Here is a 19592-nt window from a genome sequence, read left to right on the forward strand (position 1 = left end):
TTTTGTCCAGTTTACAGTTTGTCATTTCCTGTTACTGGAAGCTCTTGTGGACTGAAATTGCCACTCCTGTGTCATGAGTTGACACAGGAGTCTTAAAGTAATTTCAGGATGGGTTTTTGAAAGGGTTTTTCAGCTGACCGTGAAGTCCTCTTTTGTATCCTTCCTCTATCTAGAAAGTGGACCTCGCTTTGCTAAATCTACCTTCATACTGTGTATGTTTTTTCCTCTGAACTCACCGTTAATATATGTGGGGGCTACTATCATCTTTGGGGAATTTCACTAGAGGTAAGCCAGGTCTGTTCCTTCCTCTTCCAGGCGTAGTTAGTTCTCCGGCTGGCGCATGGCATCTAGGCAGCCGTAGGAATGCTTCCTGGCTACTGTTAGTTGTGTGGTAGATTTAGGTCACGGTCAGCTTGAGTTTCCATCACCCGAGGGCTAGACTGTTATTTTGTGTTTCTGATGTTCCCATGCCATTGGGGAATCATGACACAGATCCCTGACCTAAACCCAATTGAGCATCTCTGGAGAGACCAGAAAATGGCTGTCCACCAACGTTCACCATCCAACCTTACGGAACTGGAGAGGACCTGCAAGGAAGAATGGCAGAGGATCCCCAAATCCAGGTGTGAAAAACTTGTTGCTCCCATTAGCCTAATCCTGCTGCTGCTAATAAGTGAGAGAGCAGGCAGCAGCTGATGGGAGTATTCATCAACTGGTGCCTGTACTAAATAAATGAAAATTAAAAAATGGCGTGGATTCCCCTGCATTTTTGATAACCAGCCAGGCAAAACTGACAGCTGATGGTTACAACCCTCAGGGTTAGCAACATTGGGTATCAAGAATAGAGGGGTCCACACACAGTTTTTTTAAAATTATTTCAATAATTAAAAAAAAAGACATTTGGTTCCCTGTTATGATCTGGTGGCCTAAGAGCAGCATGAGACGTACTCTGGAGAAGGTGGTACCTGTACTGACCGCAGACCCTGAACTTAACACCGCAACTAGAAGTAGCCGTGGAATGTACCTAGCACTCCCTGGACATCTCGACACAGCCGGAGGACTAATTACCCCTAGAGATAGAAAAGGGAAAACTATCTTGCCTCAGAGAAAATTCCCAAAGGACAGACAGCCCCCCACAAATATTGACTGTGAGAGGAGAGGGAAAAAACATACACAGACTGAAATTAGAATTTAGCAAAGGAGGCCACTTCTAGCTAAATAGAAAGGATAGGACAGAGTACTATGCGGTCAGTATTAAAACACTAGAAAATATCCACCACAGAAAATACAAAAAAACTCCACAGCTAACTAAAGACATGGAGGGTATATCTGCATCTCCAGCTTGGCTAAACAAATCCTTATACAGACCAAGCTGGACAAGACAAAAACATGGAAAAGAACTGAACAATAAGGCCACAGCATGTGGACAGCAAAAAATCAAGGCCAGAACTTATCTTTGTTGAAAAGAACTGCAAAGCAGGAGAGACCAGGCAGAGATGTGAATCCTCCAGGAACAATGGACAACTGGCACTGACTAAAGGGTGAAGCAAGACTAAATAGCCCAGTCACAATTGCATAAAGTGAACACACCTGATAAATGCTGCGACTCAGAGACAGCAGCGCTACCACTTACAACCACCGGAGGGAGCCCAAGAGCAGAATTCACAACAGTTCCCCACATTTTTGACAACCAGCCTTGCTAAAACAGATAGCTGGGGTTTGGTAAGGGGCCATTGATACTGCCCCCCTAAAAACCGCAAACTGCAGCCGCCCAGAAAAGGCGCATCTATTAGATGCGCCAATTTTGACGCTTTGCCTGGCTCTTCACACTACCCTTCTTTTGGCAATTGTGGTTTCTATTGGTGAGGTTGATGTCACCTTTGTATTGTCTGGCTTACTAAGCCCACGACTTAGTAATGAAGAGGCGTCTATAAAACACCTATCCATTACTAATCCTATAGTCATGTTGTAAATAAGCACAGCAAGATTAAAGTCCTTTAATTGAAAGAATGACACAGACTCCTTTAATGATTCAAAATTAAATCATACTCATGTTATCACTAATTCCAATGAAGCCCTTGTCTCCCGTAATAAAACAAAAATAAAAGACAATATCCCTCAACTCTCCGTCCTTTTGTCCCACACCGTAATCCATGTCTGAGGGATAAACAGTTTTCAACCTGGACTGTGCCAATATGCAACCGTCCAGCCTGAGAGCCACTGGGAGAATGAGGTGCTGCGAGCACAGCATCAGTGACTAGCGGTGGCGTCATCGAGGTTACTGCCGGTCACTGACTTTAAGTTCTCAGCCAGGCCCCTGAACTGTAAAGACCTTTTTCTTATGAATTGTCCCATCAGCCGCTCCTGCTCTCGCTGTTATTAGCGGCAGCAGGCATAGGTAAACGTATCGGGGAGTAAGGCAAGAAACGGGATGAATAAGGCTACTTTCACACTAGCGTTGGGCTCGGCCCGTCGCAGTGCGTCGGGCCGAGGTCCCCGACGCTAGCGTTCTCTGCGCCGCACAACCGGGGCAGCGGATGCATTTTTCCAGCGCATCCGCTGCCCCATTGTGAGGTGCGGGGAAGTGCGGGGAGGTGGGGGCGGAGTTCCGGCCGCGCATGCGCAGTCGGAAAAAGCGGACCGTCGGCAGCAAAAAACCGATAGCACAGTGAGAAAGTCTCAGGATGCAGTGTTGAGCTGAATGTTCACCACAGTTCACTGTTGGAAATTTCTCCATGTGAACTCACCTCTGCACTGTGGGACTTTTACTCACTGTGATCTCACTGATGTCACTGCAGTTCATTGACCCATCTAGGAATGCAGTATCAGTGACAGGCGGTAACCTAGATGATGTCACCATTTTTCGCTGATGCTGCTCTAGCAGCAACTCGTTCATTAGTGGTTCTCAGCCTGGACGGTCGCATCTTGGCACCCAGGTTGAAAACTTGGGATTATGGCGTGGGACAGAACGATGGACAGGTGAGGAGTAGTGTTGTTTTTTATTTTTGTTTTATTACAGGAGACAATGGCTTCAATGGAATGGGTAATGACGCGAGTATGGTTTAATTTAGAATCATTAAAGGAGTCTGTGTCATTCTTTCAATTAAAGGACTTTATTCTTGCTGTGCTTATTTACAATACTACTGTTTTTATCCAGCATAGATTTTAAATAAATAAATTAAATAAATAATTTAAAAAAAAGGGCTTGGGGGGTAACAATATTGGTGGCCTTTTACCAGCCTGAGACTACCAGCCCTCAGCTATCTGTTTTAGCAATGCTGGTTGTCAAAATGGGGGAGACCCCACATCTTTTTTATAATTTATTTAAATAATTTAAAAAAACGGCATGGGGACAGCTCTATTTTTGATAACCAACTTTGTTAATGTTGACAGTTGTCACTATTGCCTGGCTGGTTATAAAAAATATGGGGGAACCCACGCTGGGGTTTTTTCTTATGAATTGTCCCATCAGCCGCTCCTGCTCTCGCTGTTATTAGCGGCAGCAGGCATAGGTAAACGTATTGGGGAGTAAGGCAAGAAACGGGATGAATAAGGCTACTTTCACACTAGCGTCGGGCTCGGCCCGTCGTGGTGCGTCGGGCCGAGGTTCCCGACGCTAGCGTTCTCTGCGCCGCACAACGGGGGCAGCGGATGCATTTTTCCAGCGCATCCGCTGCCCCATTGTGAGGTGCGGGGGGGAAGTGCGGGGAGGTGGGGGCGGAGTTCCGGCCGCGCATGCGCAGTCGGAAAACGCGGACCGTCGGCAGCAAAAAAACGTTACATGTAGCGTTTTTTGCAGCCGACGGTCCGCCACAACACGGCGCAACCGTCTCACCACGGTTGCGACGTGTGTCAATTCGTCGCAATGCGTCGTTAATGTTAGTCAATGCAGAAAAAACGCATCCTGCAAGCACTTTTGCAGGATGCGTTTTTTGACCAAAACGACGCATTGTGACGGAGGACAAAACACGCCAGTGTGAAAGTAGCCTAAGCGCCATGCCTGGCCTGCCCCGCACTGCTGGGTGTGAGGACATTCTTCAGGCATATAACCAGACTAAAATGGCTGCAGGACTTCACCAGCAGCGACACAGGCTCCTGTCCTGGGTGTTATTGCGGGGGAACCCACGTCCCTTCATTCGTGCAATACTAGACACGGCCGACAGGCGCTGCTCACCAAAGTCCTAAATCGGCGACTTTCTTTCTCAGCATTCCGCTTATGGCAAACAATGGGTTACTTACACCCATCAGATAAACCATGAGCTTGCCCATGGCAGATAGAAAACACTGCGATCAGGAGGCTATAAAAACATGGCCGCCAGCCATAACAGCACAGAAAGGGAATAAAGCATTTCTAGCTCTAGTGTTCCTCAGAAATCAAGACACCACGTGACAATTAAGTCCCACGCGCCTTTGCTGGGATGTCTCGCGATATTTCGCAATCGCTGGTTACTGCGCGTTTATTATATTACTTCTATCTGCCAATCACACGAGAGCTTAGAGTGGACACACGTTGATTGAAGACTTAACGCCATTGGTTGCCAGGGCAGCACGTTCCGTTGTGCTGAGCCGTTAAGCCAATAGGCAGTGAGCGTTCACAAACGTCCTGGCCAATAAGAAGTCGCAGAGGGATATTTAAAATTAATTCAGGGTTAGGTTGAGAAGTCGTAGCGCCTTGTGGACGAGGAGGTGGCGGCTGGAGAACTTGGGTTTTAACGTGTGGTTTTACCGTGTTCTGTAGAAATGGCGACCCGCCGTGCTGCTGTGAGTACCGCCGGTGTGTGCTCCCCCGGGAAGTCCTGTAGGACTGGGTGTCTGTAACCGGCCGCCTCCTCCAGGCCATGGCCAGGCGCCCCCACAGTGACGGGAGCGTGGAGACCCTGCAGCAAGAGCGGAGTAATGGCCGGCAGCCTGTCACCGTGCTCGCTCCCTCTTACCGGGTGTTACTGGGGAATGGGGTCTGCCGGGCAGCTAAGTTATTGGTGCCCAGCTCCTCCTGCTTCTGTGGTGGGAGCTCTGGCCTGTTATGGGGGACACTACCGGCTGCTCCGCTGTGATGGGGGCCTCACGGGGCTGCACCCTGTCATAAAATGCCCGTCCTGGCATCAAATGCTGTCTGCATGCTGGTGGCTCTGCCCCACATGGAGCTGCTGACATCAGCACAGGTACCAGGAGCCCTGGCAGAGAGCTGGGGATGGTGACTAATGGGCTTCCTTTGTTTGTTTTTGTTCCCTGTAACCCCTCGGTTGAGTGGTCAGCCTCTGGCTCTTTAAAGGGAACCTGTCACCCCCAAAATGGCGGATGAGCTAAGCCCACCGGCATTAGGGGCTTATCTACAGCATTCTGGAATGCTATAGATAAACCAACCCCCCATGAATCCTGAAAAATAAGAAAAAGGTTAGATTATACTCACCCAGGGGGGTGGTCCGGTCTGATGGGCGTCGCGGTCTGGTCCGGGGCCTCCCATCTAAGGCTACGTTCACATTTGCGTTGTGCGCCGCAGTGTTGGCGCCGCAGCGCACAACGCAAACAAAAACGCGGCAAAACGCACGCTAAAACGCTGCGTTTTGCGCCGCATGCGTCCTTTTTGGCCGAAAGTTGGACGCAAAAAAAATGCAACTTGAAGCGTTTCTTGCGTCCAACGCTTGCGGCCATGCGGCGCAAAACGCAGCACAACGCATGTCCATGCGCCCCCATGTTAAATATAGGGGCGCATGACGCATGCGGCGCCGCTGCGGCGCCCGACACTGCGGCGCTGACCGCAAATGTGAACGTAGCCTTACGATGACATCCCCTTCTTGTATTCATGTGCAGGTGTACTTTGTCCTGTTGAGGGCAGAGCAAAGTACTGCAGTGCGCAGGTGCCTGTAAAGGTCAGAGGCCGGTAAAGGACAGAGGCCCAGCGCCTGCGCACTGCAGTACTTTGCTCTGCCCTCAACAGGACAAAGTACGCCTGCGCCGCAAGAGGACGGTCATCTGATGAAGATGGGTGGCCCTGGACCGCGATGCCCATCAGACCGGACCGCCCCTGGGTGAGTATAATCTAACCTCTTTCTCATCTTTCAGGATACATCGGTGCTTATCTACAGTTTTCCAGAATGCTGTAGTTTAGCCCCTGATGCCGGTGGGCTTACCTCACCTTCGATTTTGGAGGTGACAGGTTCCCTTTAAGGGAACCTGTCAGCAGGATTGTGCTTAGTAACCTGCAGTGTCAGGTCAGTGCCGTTCTACTGATTACAATACCTGGGTGATATGTCTTGTGGTTGTTTAAGGCATCTTTCACATTTCCATCGGTACAGGGCCGTTGCAAACCGTCGGCCCGACGGACGTTGTGCAAAATTGTGCACGACGTGGGCAGCGGATGCAGTTTTCCGATGCATCCGCTGCCCATTATGAAGTCTGTGGAGGGGGGGGGCGGAGTTCCGGCCGCACATGTGCGGTTGGAAAAGGCGGATCCGACGGATGAAAAAAAAACAAAAAAAAAAACGTTCCCTTGAACGCTTCATCACGAAGGCCAGAAAAAAACACGACGCATCCGTTGCACGACGGATATGACATGTGTCCATCTGTCGTCAATAAGTCTATGGCAAAAGAACGCATCCTTGCGGGCACATTTGCAGGATCCGTTTTACCAAAACGACGGATGGCAAAAAACAGGAGTGTGAAAGAAGCCTAAGCCTTAATTTCAGTTAATGGTGTGTGGTCTGCATGTGGTGCTCCGATTAGGAGTTCCTCAGTTTGGCTTCTGACAGGTCACTGATCCCTCACTGACCTGCCCCTAGATAGTATAAAATATCTCTATCCCTTCTCCACTGTTCTGGGTATATAATTATTATGGTTGAGGGTATCCTGATAGAGGTGGTCTGCAACGGCGCATGTGCCGGCAATGCCATCTTGCTAGAGGGGGGGGGGGGGGGGGGGGAGAATGTCTTCCTCCAAGATGGCACAGTGGCAGCTATTGGATCAACTCTATGTACACTGATGGCTGTTACTGCACAGGAGCAATTTTCAAATGGATTTTTTTAAATATCAGGATAACCTCAAACATAACAATTATATACACATGTGATTATACTGCAGCACAGGTGCCACGGCCTTCGCCTGCCTGCAGAAGCTTATTTTTCATTATGTAAACTAGGGGCAGTGACCTGTCAGCAGTCTCTATTATGAATACCTAAGCAGAGCACTGGCATATCATTAACTCAGAACTGGAAATAAGGCTTAAACCACAAGATGTATTTCATCACCATGTATCACTGTGATCAGTATAACGGCGCCAACCTGACACTGTGTAGGGTACTGTGCACAATCCTGCTGACAAGTTCCCTTTAAAGGGACTTCATTTGAACTGTCCTTCTGTGACAAAGTCCTGCCGCTCAATGCTTCATGATGGGGCCAGTAATTTATACACCTTTCCACCTGTTTTTCCTACTTCCACCCCCCCCCCCCCCCCTTCAACAGCTCTGCTTTTATAGATTGAAATCTAGCAGGTGGGAAGGTGTATGTGAGGGGCTATATTTGGCTAACAGTCATTCTGTGCTTTAATGACCTTTGGACCATCTGACACTGAGCTCTAATAAGGTTCTGTTTGTAAAGTCTATTGCGCCCTATCGCTAGTGTCAGACCAATGATGCTCTTGTATTTATAGACTGTAAGCTGGCGAGCAGGGCCCTCACTCCTAGTGTAGCACTGTCGGGACAGACAATAAATGTCATACAAGGCCAAACTAAATTGTAATATGTTGGTGCTAGAGTAAGAAATGATTTTATTTCATATGTTTGCTTCATTGTGTGTGTATAAGCCTTAAAGGGGATGTCCAGGCAAGAAATGGATGACCTATTTCTTGGGTAGGTCAGTATGACATTGACCAGAGTCCGATTCCCACCAATAAGCTGAAAGTGGCTTCTTTTGATTAGTAGCCAGGAGCTGCATTGAGTAGCTTTCTTCCCTGAGCTGTTTTCAGCTGATCGGTCATTTTATCGGATCCCATCTGATCTCATTGAAGACCTATTGTGCAAATGGACATCTTGCATGGACAACCCCTTTAATGCTATGGCACTGAAGTCTGAGCTCTACATGCAAGTTAAGCCTGTACTAATCATGTCTCTTTAGGCTTCCCGTGAAGCTGACAATGCTATAGCAGGAGCTATGAAATCAAAAGCCCCCTTTAATGTGCCGAGAGCTGCTCTGGGAGAAATAGGAAATAAGGTGACTGTGCGTGGAAAGCAGATTTCTGTAAAGGTGGGTGTTGTGCATTTACAATGTACCTGTAATTAAAATGAAGCTTGCATTCTGCAGGAACTAAAATAAGCTTCAGATGTGCTAATGTTCTGAGGGCACTGCTCTAGTATCAGAGCCCTGGTCACAGCTGGGCATCCACAGCCAGCAGTGAGGCTTCTCACTGGTTAGATGAGCAGTGTGGCACCACTGTGTGCAGGCTGAGAACACTGCTAATCAGGTGCACTGACAAACTGAGGCCTAACATAAATACAGCCCTGCATAATGTGACATTCTTGGATATATAATATAATGCTCTTATTCTTCTCAGAACTCTAATGCAGTGATGAAGCCAAGCAAACCTGTAACTAAAGTGACAAATGTCAATGTGAAACCAAAGGCTGTCACTGTGAAGGTGACTGAAGCTCCAGCAAAGGTAAGCTTCTAGTCATGGACGAGGGTCTCTTCCAGAAAACCATTTCTTTATCACAAGAGTTGACATCTATGGGCAATACCTGTGACCTCAACTACTCATGTCACTGCTTCTTACTAATCTATACAACCTCTAATTAGAATTAAATGGTCCTTACATTTCTAACTTGTGCTTTAACCTCAAGGAATCCTCCCCAGTTCTGATGGATGTGTCTATGAAGGATGAAGAGGAACTCTGTCAGGCTTTCTCTGACGTTCTGAATGGTGTGGAAGACATTGATGCTGAAGACGGTGGAAACCCACAGCTGTGTAGTGAATACGTAATGGACATTTATAGCTACCTGAAAGAACTGGAGGTAAGTGTTGGCATGATCACAAGCTAACCCTTTAACTTCCTGGTGGTACTCCTTGCAGGACTGTTCTGGTCCGTAGCAGAACATGTGCTGAGCTTTAACATTTTACTGTCACTAATAGGCTTGTCCTGCAGTGTACACTGCTAATGACTTTCATAAAGGGAAAAGGTTCTTTGCTCAATCATTGGTGAGCATGAATGGAGTAGGTACTCTGGAAGCAGGACAGCTGGGGGCTTTGCTTGCATGTATGAATGGGGTAATGGAAAGGAACAAATGTGTGAGGAGCAGCTAGCTGCTGTGGATTGGAGGGAGTCAATTCCTAAAGGTACCGTCACACTTAGCGACGCTGCAGCGATACAGACAACGATTCCGATCGCTGCAGCGTCGCTGTTTGGTCGCTGGAGAGCTGTCACACAGACAGCTCTCCAGCGACCAACGATGCCAAAGTCCCCGGGTAACCATCGGGTTACTAAGCGCAGGGCCGCGCTTAATAACCCGATGTTTACCCTGGTTACCAGTGTAAAATGTCAAAAAAAACACACTACATACTTACATTCCGCTGTCTGTCCCCCGGCGCTGTGCTTCTCTGCACTGTAAGTGCCAGCCGTAAAGCAGGGCACAGCAGTGACGTCACCGCTCTGCTTTCCGGCCGCTGTGCTTACACAGTGCAGAGAAGCAGAACGCCGGGGGACAGACAGCGGAAGGTAAGTATGTAGTGTTTGTTTGTTTTTTTTTTTTTTTTACTTTTACACTGGTAACCAGGGTAAACATCGGGTTACTAAGCACGGCCCTGCACTTAGTAACCCGATATTTACCCTGGTTACCATTGTAAAACATCGCTGGCATCGTTGCTTTTGGTGTCAAACACGCCGATCTGACAACCAAATAAAGTTCTGAACTTTCAGCAACGACCAGCGATATCACAGCAGGATCCAGATCGCTGCTGCATGTCAAACTCAACGATATCGCTAGCCAGGACGCTGCAACATCACAGATCGCTAGCGATATCGTTTAGTGTGACGGTACCTTAAGTCTAGAATGTATCTATTGCTCATTATTGCCAGACATTGCTGCTGATCTCTTGCCCTCAAGATGTATAATAAAAGCTTTCATGGTAGAACCACAAGAAAGCTCACGATACACTAAGGACTTAGAAATCCTCAAACTTTTTTTTTTTTCCCCAAAAACACCTGAAAAAGGCAGATGCTTACCTGCCCAGGCCTCCAAACAAATGCACATGTGTGCACCTGTTACTGCCATCTTTAATTGGGTCCACTGCACCCTGATAGTGCAGTAGAGCCAATTAAGCAGGCAAGCTTTTTTTTTTTTTTTTTTTTTTTTTTTTTTCCCCCCCTCTTGTGTTTTCATGATGGAACCACAGCAGATGTGAAGGGAGGTCACCTGCAGACTTTTATTCACGTTAACAACCAAATTTTATTTTATTTTTTGGTTCTGCATACCTGCACCTTAGTTGTAGCAATAAGACTATCTGGTGTCTTTAACAGTACCAAATGCAGAACACTTACAGCTGACTTGGGAAACCTGTGTATTGCGGTACCATGTAGCCATCAGTGCTGTGCATCTTGTGTATGCCCAATCAGATATTCTAAGGGTACCGTCTCACAGTGGCACTTTGGTCGCTACGATGGTACGATCCCTGACGTTCCAGCGATATACTAACGATCTCGCTGTGTTTGACACGCTACTGCAATCAGGGACCCCGCTGAGAATCGTATGTCGTAGCAGATCCAGCGATGTGTTCACTTGCAACCAGGGTAAACATTGGGTTACTAAGCACAGGGCCGTGCTTAGTAACCCGATGTTTACCCTGGTTACCATTGTAAATGTAAAAAAACCACTACATATTTACATTCCGGTGTCTGTCACGTCCCTCGCCGTCAGCTTCCCGTACTGACTGAGCGCCGGCCGTTAAGGTAAAGCAGAGCACAGCGGTGACGTCACCGCTGTGCTGTGCTTTACGGCCGGCACTGACAGTCAGTGCGGGAAGCTGACGGCGAGGGACGTGACAGACACCGGAATGTAAGTATATAGTGTTTGTTTTTTTTCATTTACAATGGTAACCCGATGGTTACCCGGGGACTTCGGCATCGTTAGTCACTGGAGAGCTGTCTATGTGACAGCTCCCCAGCGACCACCCAACGACTTACCAACGATCACGGCCAGGTCGTATCGCTGGTCGTGATCGTTGGTAAATCATTTTAGTGTAACGGTACCCTAACAGTCATGAAGTCAGAAAGCCCAACTTAAGACTCCTCCATTCCCTGACTCACTACAGAGCATGTACATAAAATGCAGCACAGATTCATCTCCACTAAAAGCTCAGATCCTTAGATCAGGAACAGACTTTTATAGGACACTTCATAACTTTCCCAAATTCTTGAATACATTTAACTGCACATCCTGCATTGTACTACTGTACCCAATGTATTGTATATCTTAGTCTGTTTAAAAAAAAAAAAAAATTTCAACTCCACCAAAATGGACTCCCAACTCCAGAAATCTGGTTCCATCCCCTTGTATTCTTCCCTGTCTCCTACATAACCTCCAGGACTGTAATGCTGGCTTAGCCTAGTGACTTTCTTGTTGGACGTACAAAATGAGCTGTTAAACACTCATCTCTAACATATTTCCCACATGTAAACTGACTATCTTGTGTCTTTCTGTAGCTCAAGCAGCCAATAAAGCAAAGATACCTGGAAGGAAAGGAGGTAAACGAACGCATGAGGGCAATCTTGGTTGACTGGCTAGTCCAAGTTCACTCCAGGTTTCAACTACTTCAGGAGACTCTGTACATGGGTATAGCCATAATGGATCGTTTTCTTCAGGTAGGTGCTAGCTTTCTGTCCTCATTACCCCATGCGTCACAATCGGTCTGATTAATGGTCTTCTGCACATAGGTTCAGCCCATCTCTCGTGGAAAGCTTCAGTTGGTCGGTGTAACTGCGCTTCTACTGGCTTCCAAATATGAAGAAATGTACACCCCAGAGATCTCAGACTTTGTTTACATCACAGACAATGCTTATACTGCATCACAAATTAGAGAAATGGAAATTCTGGTGCTGCGTCAGCTAAAGTTTAACCTTGGCCGTCCACTACCACTTCACTTCCTGAGACGTGCTTCAAAATCCTGCAGTGTAAGTTGGTGGTGGTGGGGGGGGGGGGGTTGGGTTGGTTGGCACTAAATTAATTCAGTTCTGAATGGTGTTGGAGCTGAGATTGAATCCAAAAATATATAGTCTTGGGGTGTGCACATGCCCAAGACTTGCAGCAGAAAAATATGCTGGAAATCATGATGTGTTGTCATGTGATAAAGATGAGGGGGGGGGGGGGGAAGCACTGTCTGTTGGCTTAGGACTAGAGATGAGCAAATATGTTCAGCTCCCTCCTTATTCGGCAAACTATAGCACCTTCCAAATAAGCTGCAGAGGGAGCTGTAAGTGCCGGCTGGTCAGTTGCATGTTTAGCCCAACAAATGGACTATCCATGCATGTGTTGTGAATATCACACAGCCGCAACACATACACCTGTGGCACCGGACAGCTGATCAGCCGGAGCGATGCAGGTTCCATCTGCAGCTTATTCAGTAGGCACAATAGCTTGCTAAATAAGGAGGGAGCCAAACGTATTCATTCGCTCACCTCTAGTTAGGACCCTTTGCTTTGCCATTCTGAGTGAAAGCTGGAAAGGCCATCAGCAATTTCTCTATTCCTGTGTAGAAATTTTCAATTCCTGCACTGTATGGGGATTCCTGAAATATAACCTTACATCTGTTATCTGCAGGCTTATGCAGAACAGCATACGCTCTCAAAGTATCTGATGGAGCTTACCCTCGGTGACTATGATATGGTCCACTTCAGACCTTCTGAAATAGCATCAGCGGCGCTTTGTCTGGCACAGAAGGTCCTTGATGAGGGCAGCTGGGTAAGTTGCATATGTATGCATGCCTCTTATGGTGGAATGATGAATCTAGAGCCAATAATGATTTCTAATGTGAAAATCACTTATGCATATTTCCATCTTTAGGGAGCCACGCAGCATCACTACACTGGGTATGTAGAGGAAGACTTGTCTCATATCATGAAGCACATGGCAAAAAATGTTACAAAAGTCAACAAGAACATGACAAAGCATGTGGTAAGACTTAGACTTAATGGCGGAGTCTTGGCAAGTAGCGCAACACTTGGCTGTCAATTTTTTTTTTTTTTTTTTTTTTCTTTTCTATTTGTAGGCTGTGAGAAACAAGTATGCCAGCAGCAAGCTAATGAAGATCAGCACCATCCCTCAACTGTTATCTCCAGTGATTACAGACCTAGCTGCAAGTCTTGTGTCCTAAAACGGCACTGGGGAACTACTACTTTTTGCACTTTTATAACACTGCCATTTCAGGCATCAATGCTGCTGAATCTGTAAATACTGTTTTTATAACTTTTTTTATAGTTGTGATCTTTGAGCAACTGATGGAACATCTGTTAAATAAACTTTCTTTTATATCAGTTCCAATGGCTTTAATTCTAAGCACTGTTACTATAATTCAGGGATTCTAGATTCTGTTAACTTACAAGTCCAATGAATGCTAATTTTTGGCTGAGCATTTGTATCTCCAGATATGCCATTGTTGGTACTTTGTTTTATCATCTAAATTGATCGGTGGCAGAAAAACACATCCCATGTCTCGGTGTACAATTCCTGGCTGCCCGCAGACCCCAAGCAACAAGTACTTCCTGGATGTCCCTGAGTGCACAATCAGGAGGAGGTAGTCCATATCCTTGATGGGATCAGGAACATGGTTAAAAAGCATCCCTCCACCACTCTTCCCCTTCCCTCAATTGGGGATATACACAAAGAGCACTTGAGGTGCAGAATAAACCTACTTGGATCTGTTGAGCAGGGGATCAGGGTTCAGTCACTCTCCCTCCTGTAGTAGAGTCAAGAGGTTAACTCTTTTCTGGGTAGAAGTCCCTCAGACTTCCTGTTAAGCTGGGGTTCTTGGGTTCCTCTCAATCCCCTGAACATGCAGTTGAAGATTCAGCACTGACACCAGCATGTGCAGATTAATTTTTGGTTTCCAGGGGAGGGACAGGAGACCTCTCATCTGGCATGCATTTCAGTGTGAACTGCACTTCCATGGGAGGAACTACTGGTAATTGCCTATTTACAAGAAGAAACAAGGCTAATACTGGCAAAGCAGATGCAAGCCAGTTGTGAAGGACCCGTTTCACTTCCAAGGGCTTCTTCACACATCACATGTACCAGAAACCTGAACACAGACCGTTCAAGTGAAATGGGTCTGAGCACATGTCCGTGTTTACACAGACCATGTCAATGGGCAATTTTTTATTTTTTTTTTGCTGTAAAATGTCCCACATGCTGACAGATAAAATCTGTCATCAGTGTGACATGTACCAGCAGTATTCATGCTGGTGTCAAAGACTGCTCACATCATTGCCAGCAAGGGACAGGACATTGGGGAGTTTTATTGAAGTATTAAAAAAAAAAAAAAAAAAAAATGCATTATACTCGCACCTAATTCCTCTCCTAACAAAGCACTTGTCCCCTGTAAACAAATTACCAATATCCCTTACCTATCCAAAGCTGACAGCCTGACTGGAGGAAAACTGTCAGCCTATGCCTGCTGGCAACAGCTGTTGCTGGTACTCCAGCTAAAATAACGCACCAAGAATAAGAAGATTCAGAAATTTATTACAAAAAGTATAATGACATAAAAAGTACAAGGGATGTGACAGGGGAATAGCCAGAACGTGGGAGAGCGCAGGGAGACCAGGCACTAGCAGGTACATAGTATAGATTCAGTAAAGTTACTCCATAGTGTGTAAAGTGATAATTCAAGTAAACAAACCCAGGAAATAGGCACACACCTCGGAGCAAACACACGACCAACAGAGGGGCTGTAAACCACCTCTGAACCCACAACCACTCGGGTGTCAGAGTTTAGAGTAAATCATTAGTAATATTTACCTGCATGTGCCTGGAGCCCTGTGAAGCCCACTGTCCCCTACGCGCGTTTCTGCGCTCAAGCCTTCTTCCGGGGGAGGCTGTTGCTGGCTGATGGGAGTATTGACCAACTGGTACCTGTGCTATGAAAGTTTGTTTTGTTTGTTTTTTTTTTGTTGTTTCTCCAACCATACAAAACTTGCAGCTGTCTGCTTTAGCAAGGCTGGTTATCAAGAACAGTCCCACACTTTTTATTAACTAAAAAAAATAAATAAAACCTCCTTTAGCCAAGTTAAAGCAGACAGCTTGGGGCTGGTGAGGGGCCATGGTGGATGTTGGGTCCCCGCATCCACCCCAGAAATGGAAAATCTGTTAAATGTGCCAATTCTGGCACTTTGCCCAACTCTTCCCACATGCCCTGTGGCAAGTGGGGTTCATATTTGTGTAGTTTGACACCATAAGTTTCAAGCCTGAGCTTGTAGTGGAGAGGAATCTAAGATTCCTATCCTTCGCTAATCCTAAAGCTCTAGTGTAAATAAACACCCAGCCAGAAGAAGTACTTTATTGAAATAAAAACTGTTTTTTATTTCAAGTTGCACACTGTGCCCATTCCATTGAAGCCCTTGTGTCCTGTAATAAAACAACCATATTCCTCACCAGTCTGACAGTCTGTCCCACACCATCATCAATGTCTGGGGATAAACAGTTTTCAACCTGGACTGTGCCAAGATGTTACCGTCCAGGCTGAGAATGTCACAGGTGTGTCAGAGGCTACAGACTGTCGCACTGCATCTGGCTGCAGAAGGTCTCCACAGTTTGCTTTGCAGGCTTCTTCCTGGTCCTTCTGACTGACCCAGTGGCAACCTCCCCTGGCACGAATGTACACACCTGGACCTGTTTATAGCTTCCAGCTTTCTGCCAGGAGTTGCCAGTGCTATTTCCAATTCCCTGTTGAGGCTTGGCACTATAGCAGTCAGTTATCTTCCTCTGTGTTTGGAGGAAGTCTGTGTTTGAGTTTACTCAAGCTACGTGTTCCTCTTGTGTATCCAATGTCTTTAGTTATAGTGGGGATCAACCAGCTTTACCCCGTCCTTCCCTAAGTAGGGCTTACTGCTAGAGTCAGGCAGGGATTGAGTATCCTGCTCGGCGATAGGTGCAGAACCTATGTAGGGGCGCTTAAGGCAGACAGGGTGACATTAGATCTGACTAGGGGTCTCTGCTTCCCCTTATCCCTTCATGTTGCACTTAATCTTTCCTACACCATGCGTGACAGAGAACCACAGAAGAATGAGCTGCTGCAAGCTCTGCCTCCGTGACATCGTAATTACCATTGGTCACTGAGGCTACGTTTCCAGCCAGGCACCTGAACTGTGGTGACATCAGCACAGTGAGAGTCTCAAGGTGCAGCGTTCAGTGAGTTTACTGTGAGTATTTTCTTATGATGAAGTCACTGAGCTGTGTGCTGCACTGTGGTGCTGAGGTCACTGCAGATCAGGGATCCAGCTGGGAACACAGCCTCAGTGACCTGTGGTAATATCTATGTCCGTGCTAGTCTCTGAGACTGAGCTCGCAGCAGCTCATTCCTCAGTGGTTCTCAGCCTGGACGGTCACATCTTGGCACTGTTCAGGTTGAAAACTTTCTCCCCCATAGAATTAATTGGAGCTCCCTGTAAAGATTTCAACCTGCATCTTTCCAGTCCCCGAGAGTCTTATCAAAGGCTGCTGGTAGATGTAAAAAAAAAAGCTAATAGATTCAGGAGCAGTAATACTGGTAACAAAATAAGAATGGCCCCTTGACTACTACATCTATTTTCAATAAAGAATCCTGAGGGTGACTTCTGTACAATCATAAATCTAAAATCCTTAAACCAGTGGGAAGGAATTCAACTTGGAACCAAAATCCATCCCTCTAATCGGCAAAAATATGGTAATGAGTACTCTAGTTCCCAAGGACACCTGTTACCATGTGACTATTCACCGTTCCAATCAGAAATATGAGGTTAGCGCTGAAGGAAGAAATAATTAAATAGTACCAGTTCGGTTGTCTTGCATTTGGTCCTTGTTCTTCCCCACGCATCTTCACCTAACATGGCAGAATTTATGGCTTTTTTTAATTGAAAAAGAGCCATTGTTCAGTACTTGGACTACTTTCTTCTAGTGGCAGAATCACTACAACAGCTAACAAGCCAGCTAGTCTCAACCATCTTGGCCCTGAAGAACCTGGGTGATTTTAAACTGCGAGAAATTGAACCTCATGCCAGGAAAGCCATTTTTCTCTAAACCCCCCCACAACAGCACACAGGAGGATGTCATCTCATTCTAAGAAAAAAGAAAATGGCTGACAGCACTCACTAGTTGGGGCGCCCGTTCACTGTCCCGGTGAACCATCCAGGACGGTCAGGAAACTTCAGAAAAAAGGGTCACTGCGCTCCATCCAGGTGAAGTATATACAAAAGAGTTTATTATGCCATCAAAGCAAGCGACGTTTCGACCTGAGCAGGTCTTTATCAAGCATACACATAATGAAAAAGGACGGCCTTAAATAGTGTGGATACCACGCAGGGCACCAATCACTATCAGGACGCCACCCACAGATTATACATCATAAAACCATATTCAAAACAGACATCAGACATTATAAAATTAGCAATCACCTAACATAGAAGTCTCCAATAGCGATCAATTTAAAAAAAATTACACCAAACTTCACAAACACAGCAGATGTAAATACACCACCGTGCAATCCGCTCTGTGCATCGTCCGGTCGTCATGGAAATGATGGCCAATCCGCTTGAGGTAGGGGCACAAATAGAACCAATGACCTATTCACTGGCCCACCCCCAAAAAATTATACCTATCAGCAATCTCAGGACATTCCGTCCTGTTATATTCTCCAATTGGAAAAGCCGTACCTTCCAGCCATCACTAGCAGCAACATCCGGCATTCAGACCCGGTCACCGTTCAGCGGCGGTGTGGAAGCGCAGGCGCACCGCAACCCGGAAATGCCCACAACTCACAACAAAGTGCGGACCTTCCGGCGATGTCAAACTCCGCTCCACCCCCAGCCGCATCACATGACACAGGATCATGCCGGTCACCTAAGCAACATATAAACACCCGAACCTGTAAGAAAACACAGGGAAGGAGAAAATCCCTGCAATCCTAAGATAAACCACTGCATGCATTCAATGCAATATAGAGTGTAATTAAACGACAATCGAGGGACATAGAAAGAAAAATCCCAAGGAGAGTATCAAATATATAGATACTCCATCCTAGTGATACACTATTGACGCAGATACAATTTTAAAGAAGCAATGTGTAATTAAGCGACAGTCGGGGGGCATAAGGAGGGGAACACAGGGAGATTGCCAAACAATATACGGATGCTCCATCCATTACGAGTATTCCCAGGTAATCCTGCCTCGTGACGCCCGACTGAAGCCATTCAATCTAAAAGCAAAAACAGAAAAATTATACATATAACAGTGTCAAGTTAAAAACAAATACCGAAAATGACCACATAACGCACTTGGGAAACACAAGTATGTAAATTAAAATCTATATTTAAGCCTTTGGGCTGTAAGGACCCCAACGTATAAATCCATCGTAGTTCTTTCTTTCTTAAGATTTGTAACCTATCTCCACCCCTTCTAAGAGGCGGGACACTGTCTATCACCCTAAACCTAAGTTGGTTTACTGAATGTCTGTTTTCAATAAAATGTTTCGGAACAGGTAACTCCGTACGGCCAGTCCTCACTGTGCTCTTATGCTTGCTGATGCGGGCCCTTATCTCCATGGTCGTCTCTCCCACATAGATAAGCCCGCATGGGCACACTATCATGTACACCACATAGCTTGAAGAGCAAGTATATCTCTCATTCAAAGAAAACTTCTTACCAGTATGTGGGTGATGAAAAATGTCACCTTTTAGCATGTTATTACAACAAGCACAGCCCAAACACGGAAAATTTCCATGTCTGGCTGTGCTTAGAGTTTTTTGGACCAAAGACCTAGACGGCCCCACATCAGACTTCACCAGCCTATCTCTCAAGTTACGTCCCCGTCTGTAAGACATCATTGGGTACAAGGCAAAACTCGGGACAGTGGGTAAGCCTCGTTGTAATAGGGTCCAGTGTCTCCTAAGAACATTACCAATGTCATTACTTACTGAATTGTATGTTGATACGAAGGGAATACGTTCACATGTTTGTTTGACTCGAGTACTTTTACGAGTGCTCTCTCGAGTACGCATCAAGGCCCTCTCTTTATATTTAGTCACCTCTCTACCAGGATACCCCCTTGCTACAAATTTAGAGCACATCTCTTTAGATGTGCTCTAAATTTGTAGCAAGGGGGTATCCTGGTAGAGAGGTGACTAAATATAAAGAGAGGGCCTTGATGCGTACTCGAGAGAGCACTCGTAAAAGTACTCGAGTCAAACAAACATGTGAACGTATTCCCTTCGTATCAACATACAATTCAGTAAGTAATGACATTGGTAATGTTCTTAGGAGACACTGGACCCTATTACAACGAGGCTTACCCACTGTCCCGAGTTTTGCCTTGTACCCAATGATGTCTTACAGACGGGGACGTAACTTGAGAGATAGGCTGGT

General features: G+C 46.3%; 1 protein-coding gene and 1 long non-coding RNA gene across 2 annotated transcripts in view; one reads left to right on the forward strand and one right to left on the reverse strand.

Annotated features, from left to right (window-relative positions):
• LOC143775571 (uncharacterized) overlaps window positions 1-4265 on the reverse strand; it is a 42472-nt gene extending 38207 nt beyond the window's left edge. The window contains exon 1 of the long non-coding RNA XR_013215670.1: window positions 4175-4265. This is a non-coding gene — a long non-coding RNA (uncharacterized LOC143775571). The remainder of the gene's footprint in view (window positions 1-4174) is intronic.
• Window positions 4266-4420: 155 nt separating this feature from the next.
• On the forward strand, window positions 4421-13513 carry LOC143775570 (G2/mitotic-specific cyclin-B2-like). Its single transcript, XM_077263862.1, has 9 exons — window positions 4421-4761; window positions 8110-8238; window positions 8546-8650; window positions 8832-9002; window positions 11687-11845; window positions 11918-12154; window positions 12801-12941; window positions 13044-13154; window positions 13249-13513. Exons 1-9 carry the CDS (start codon window positions 4741-4743, stop codon window positions 13351-13353), a joined length of 1179 nt encoding a protein of 392 aa, XP_077119977.1. The 5' UTR covers window positions 4421-4740; the 3' UTR covers window positions 13354-13513.
• Window positions 13514-19592: the final 6079 nt, after the last annotated feature.

Source organism: Ranitomeya variabilis, chromosome 5 (assembly GCF_051348905.1).
Source record: "Ranitomeya variabilis isolate aRanVar5 chromosome 5, aRanVar5.hap1, whole genome shotgun sequence".
NCBI classification, from domain to species: Eukaryota; Metazoa; Chordata; class Amphibia; order Anura; family Dendrobatidae; genus Ranitomeya; species Ranitomeya variabilis.

What these genes read in the sequence shown, in the direction of transcription:
- LOC143775570 (XM_077263862.1), top strand. Translation starts at nt 4,741, where the DNA reads ATGGCGACCCGCCGTGCTGCT. An exon ending in TGGCGACCCGCCGTGCTGCT is followed by an intron (nt 4,762 to 8,109) that starts GTGAGTACCGCC and finishes ATGTCTCTTTAG; the next exon opens with GCTTCCCGTGAAGCTGACAA. An exon ending in GAAAGCAGATTTCTGTAAAG is followed by an intron (nt 8,239 to 8,545) that starts GTGGGTGTTGTG and finishes TATTCTTCTCAG; the next exon opens with AACTCTAATGCAGTGATGAA.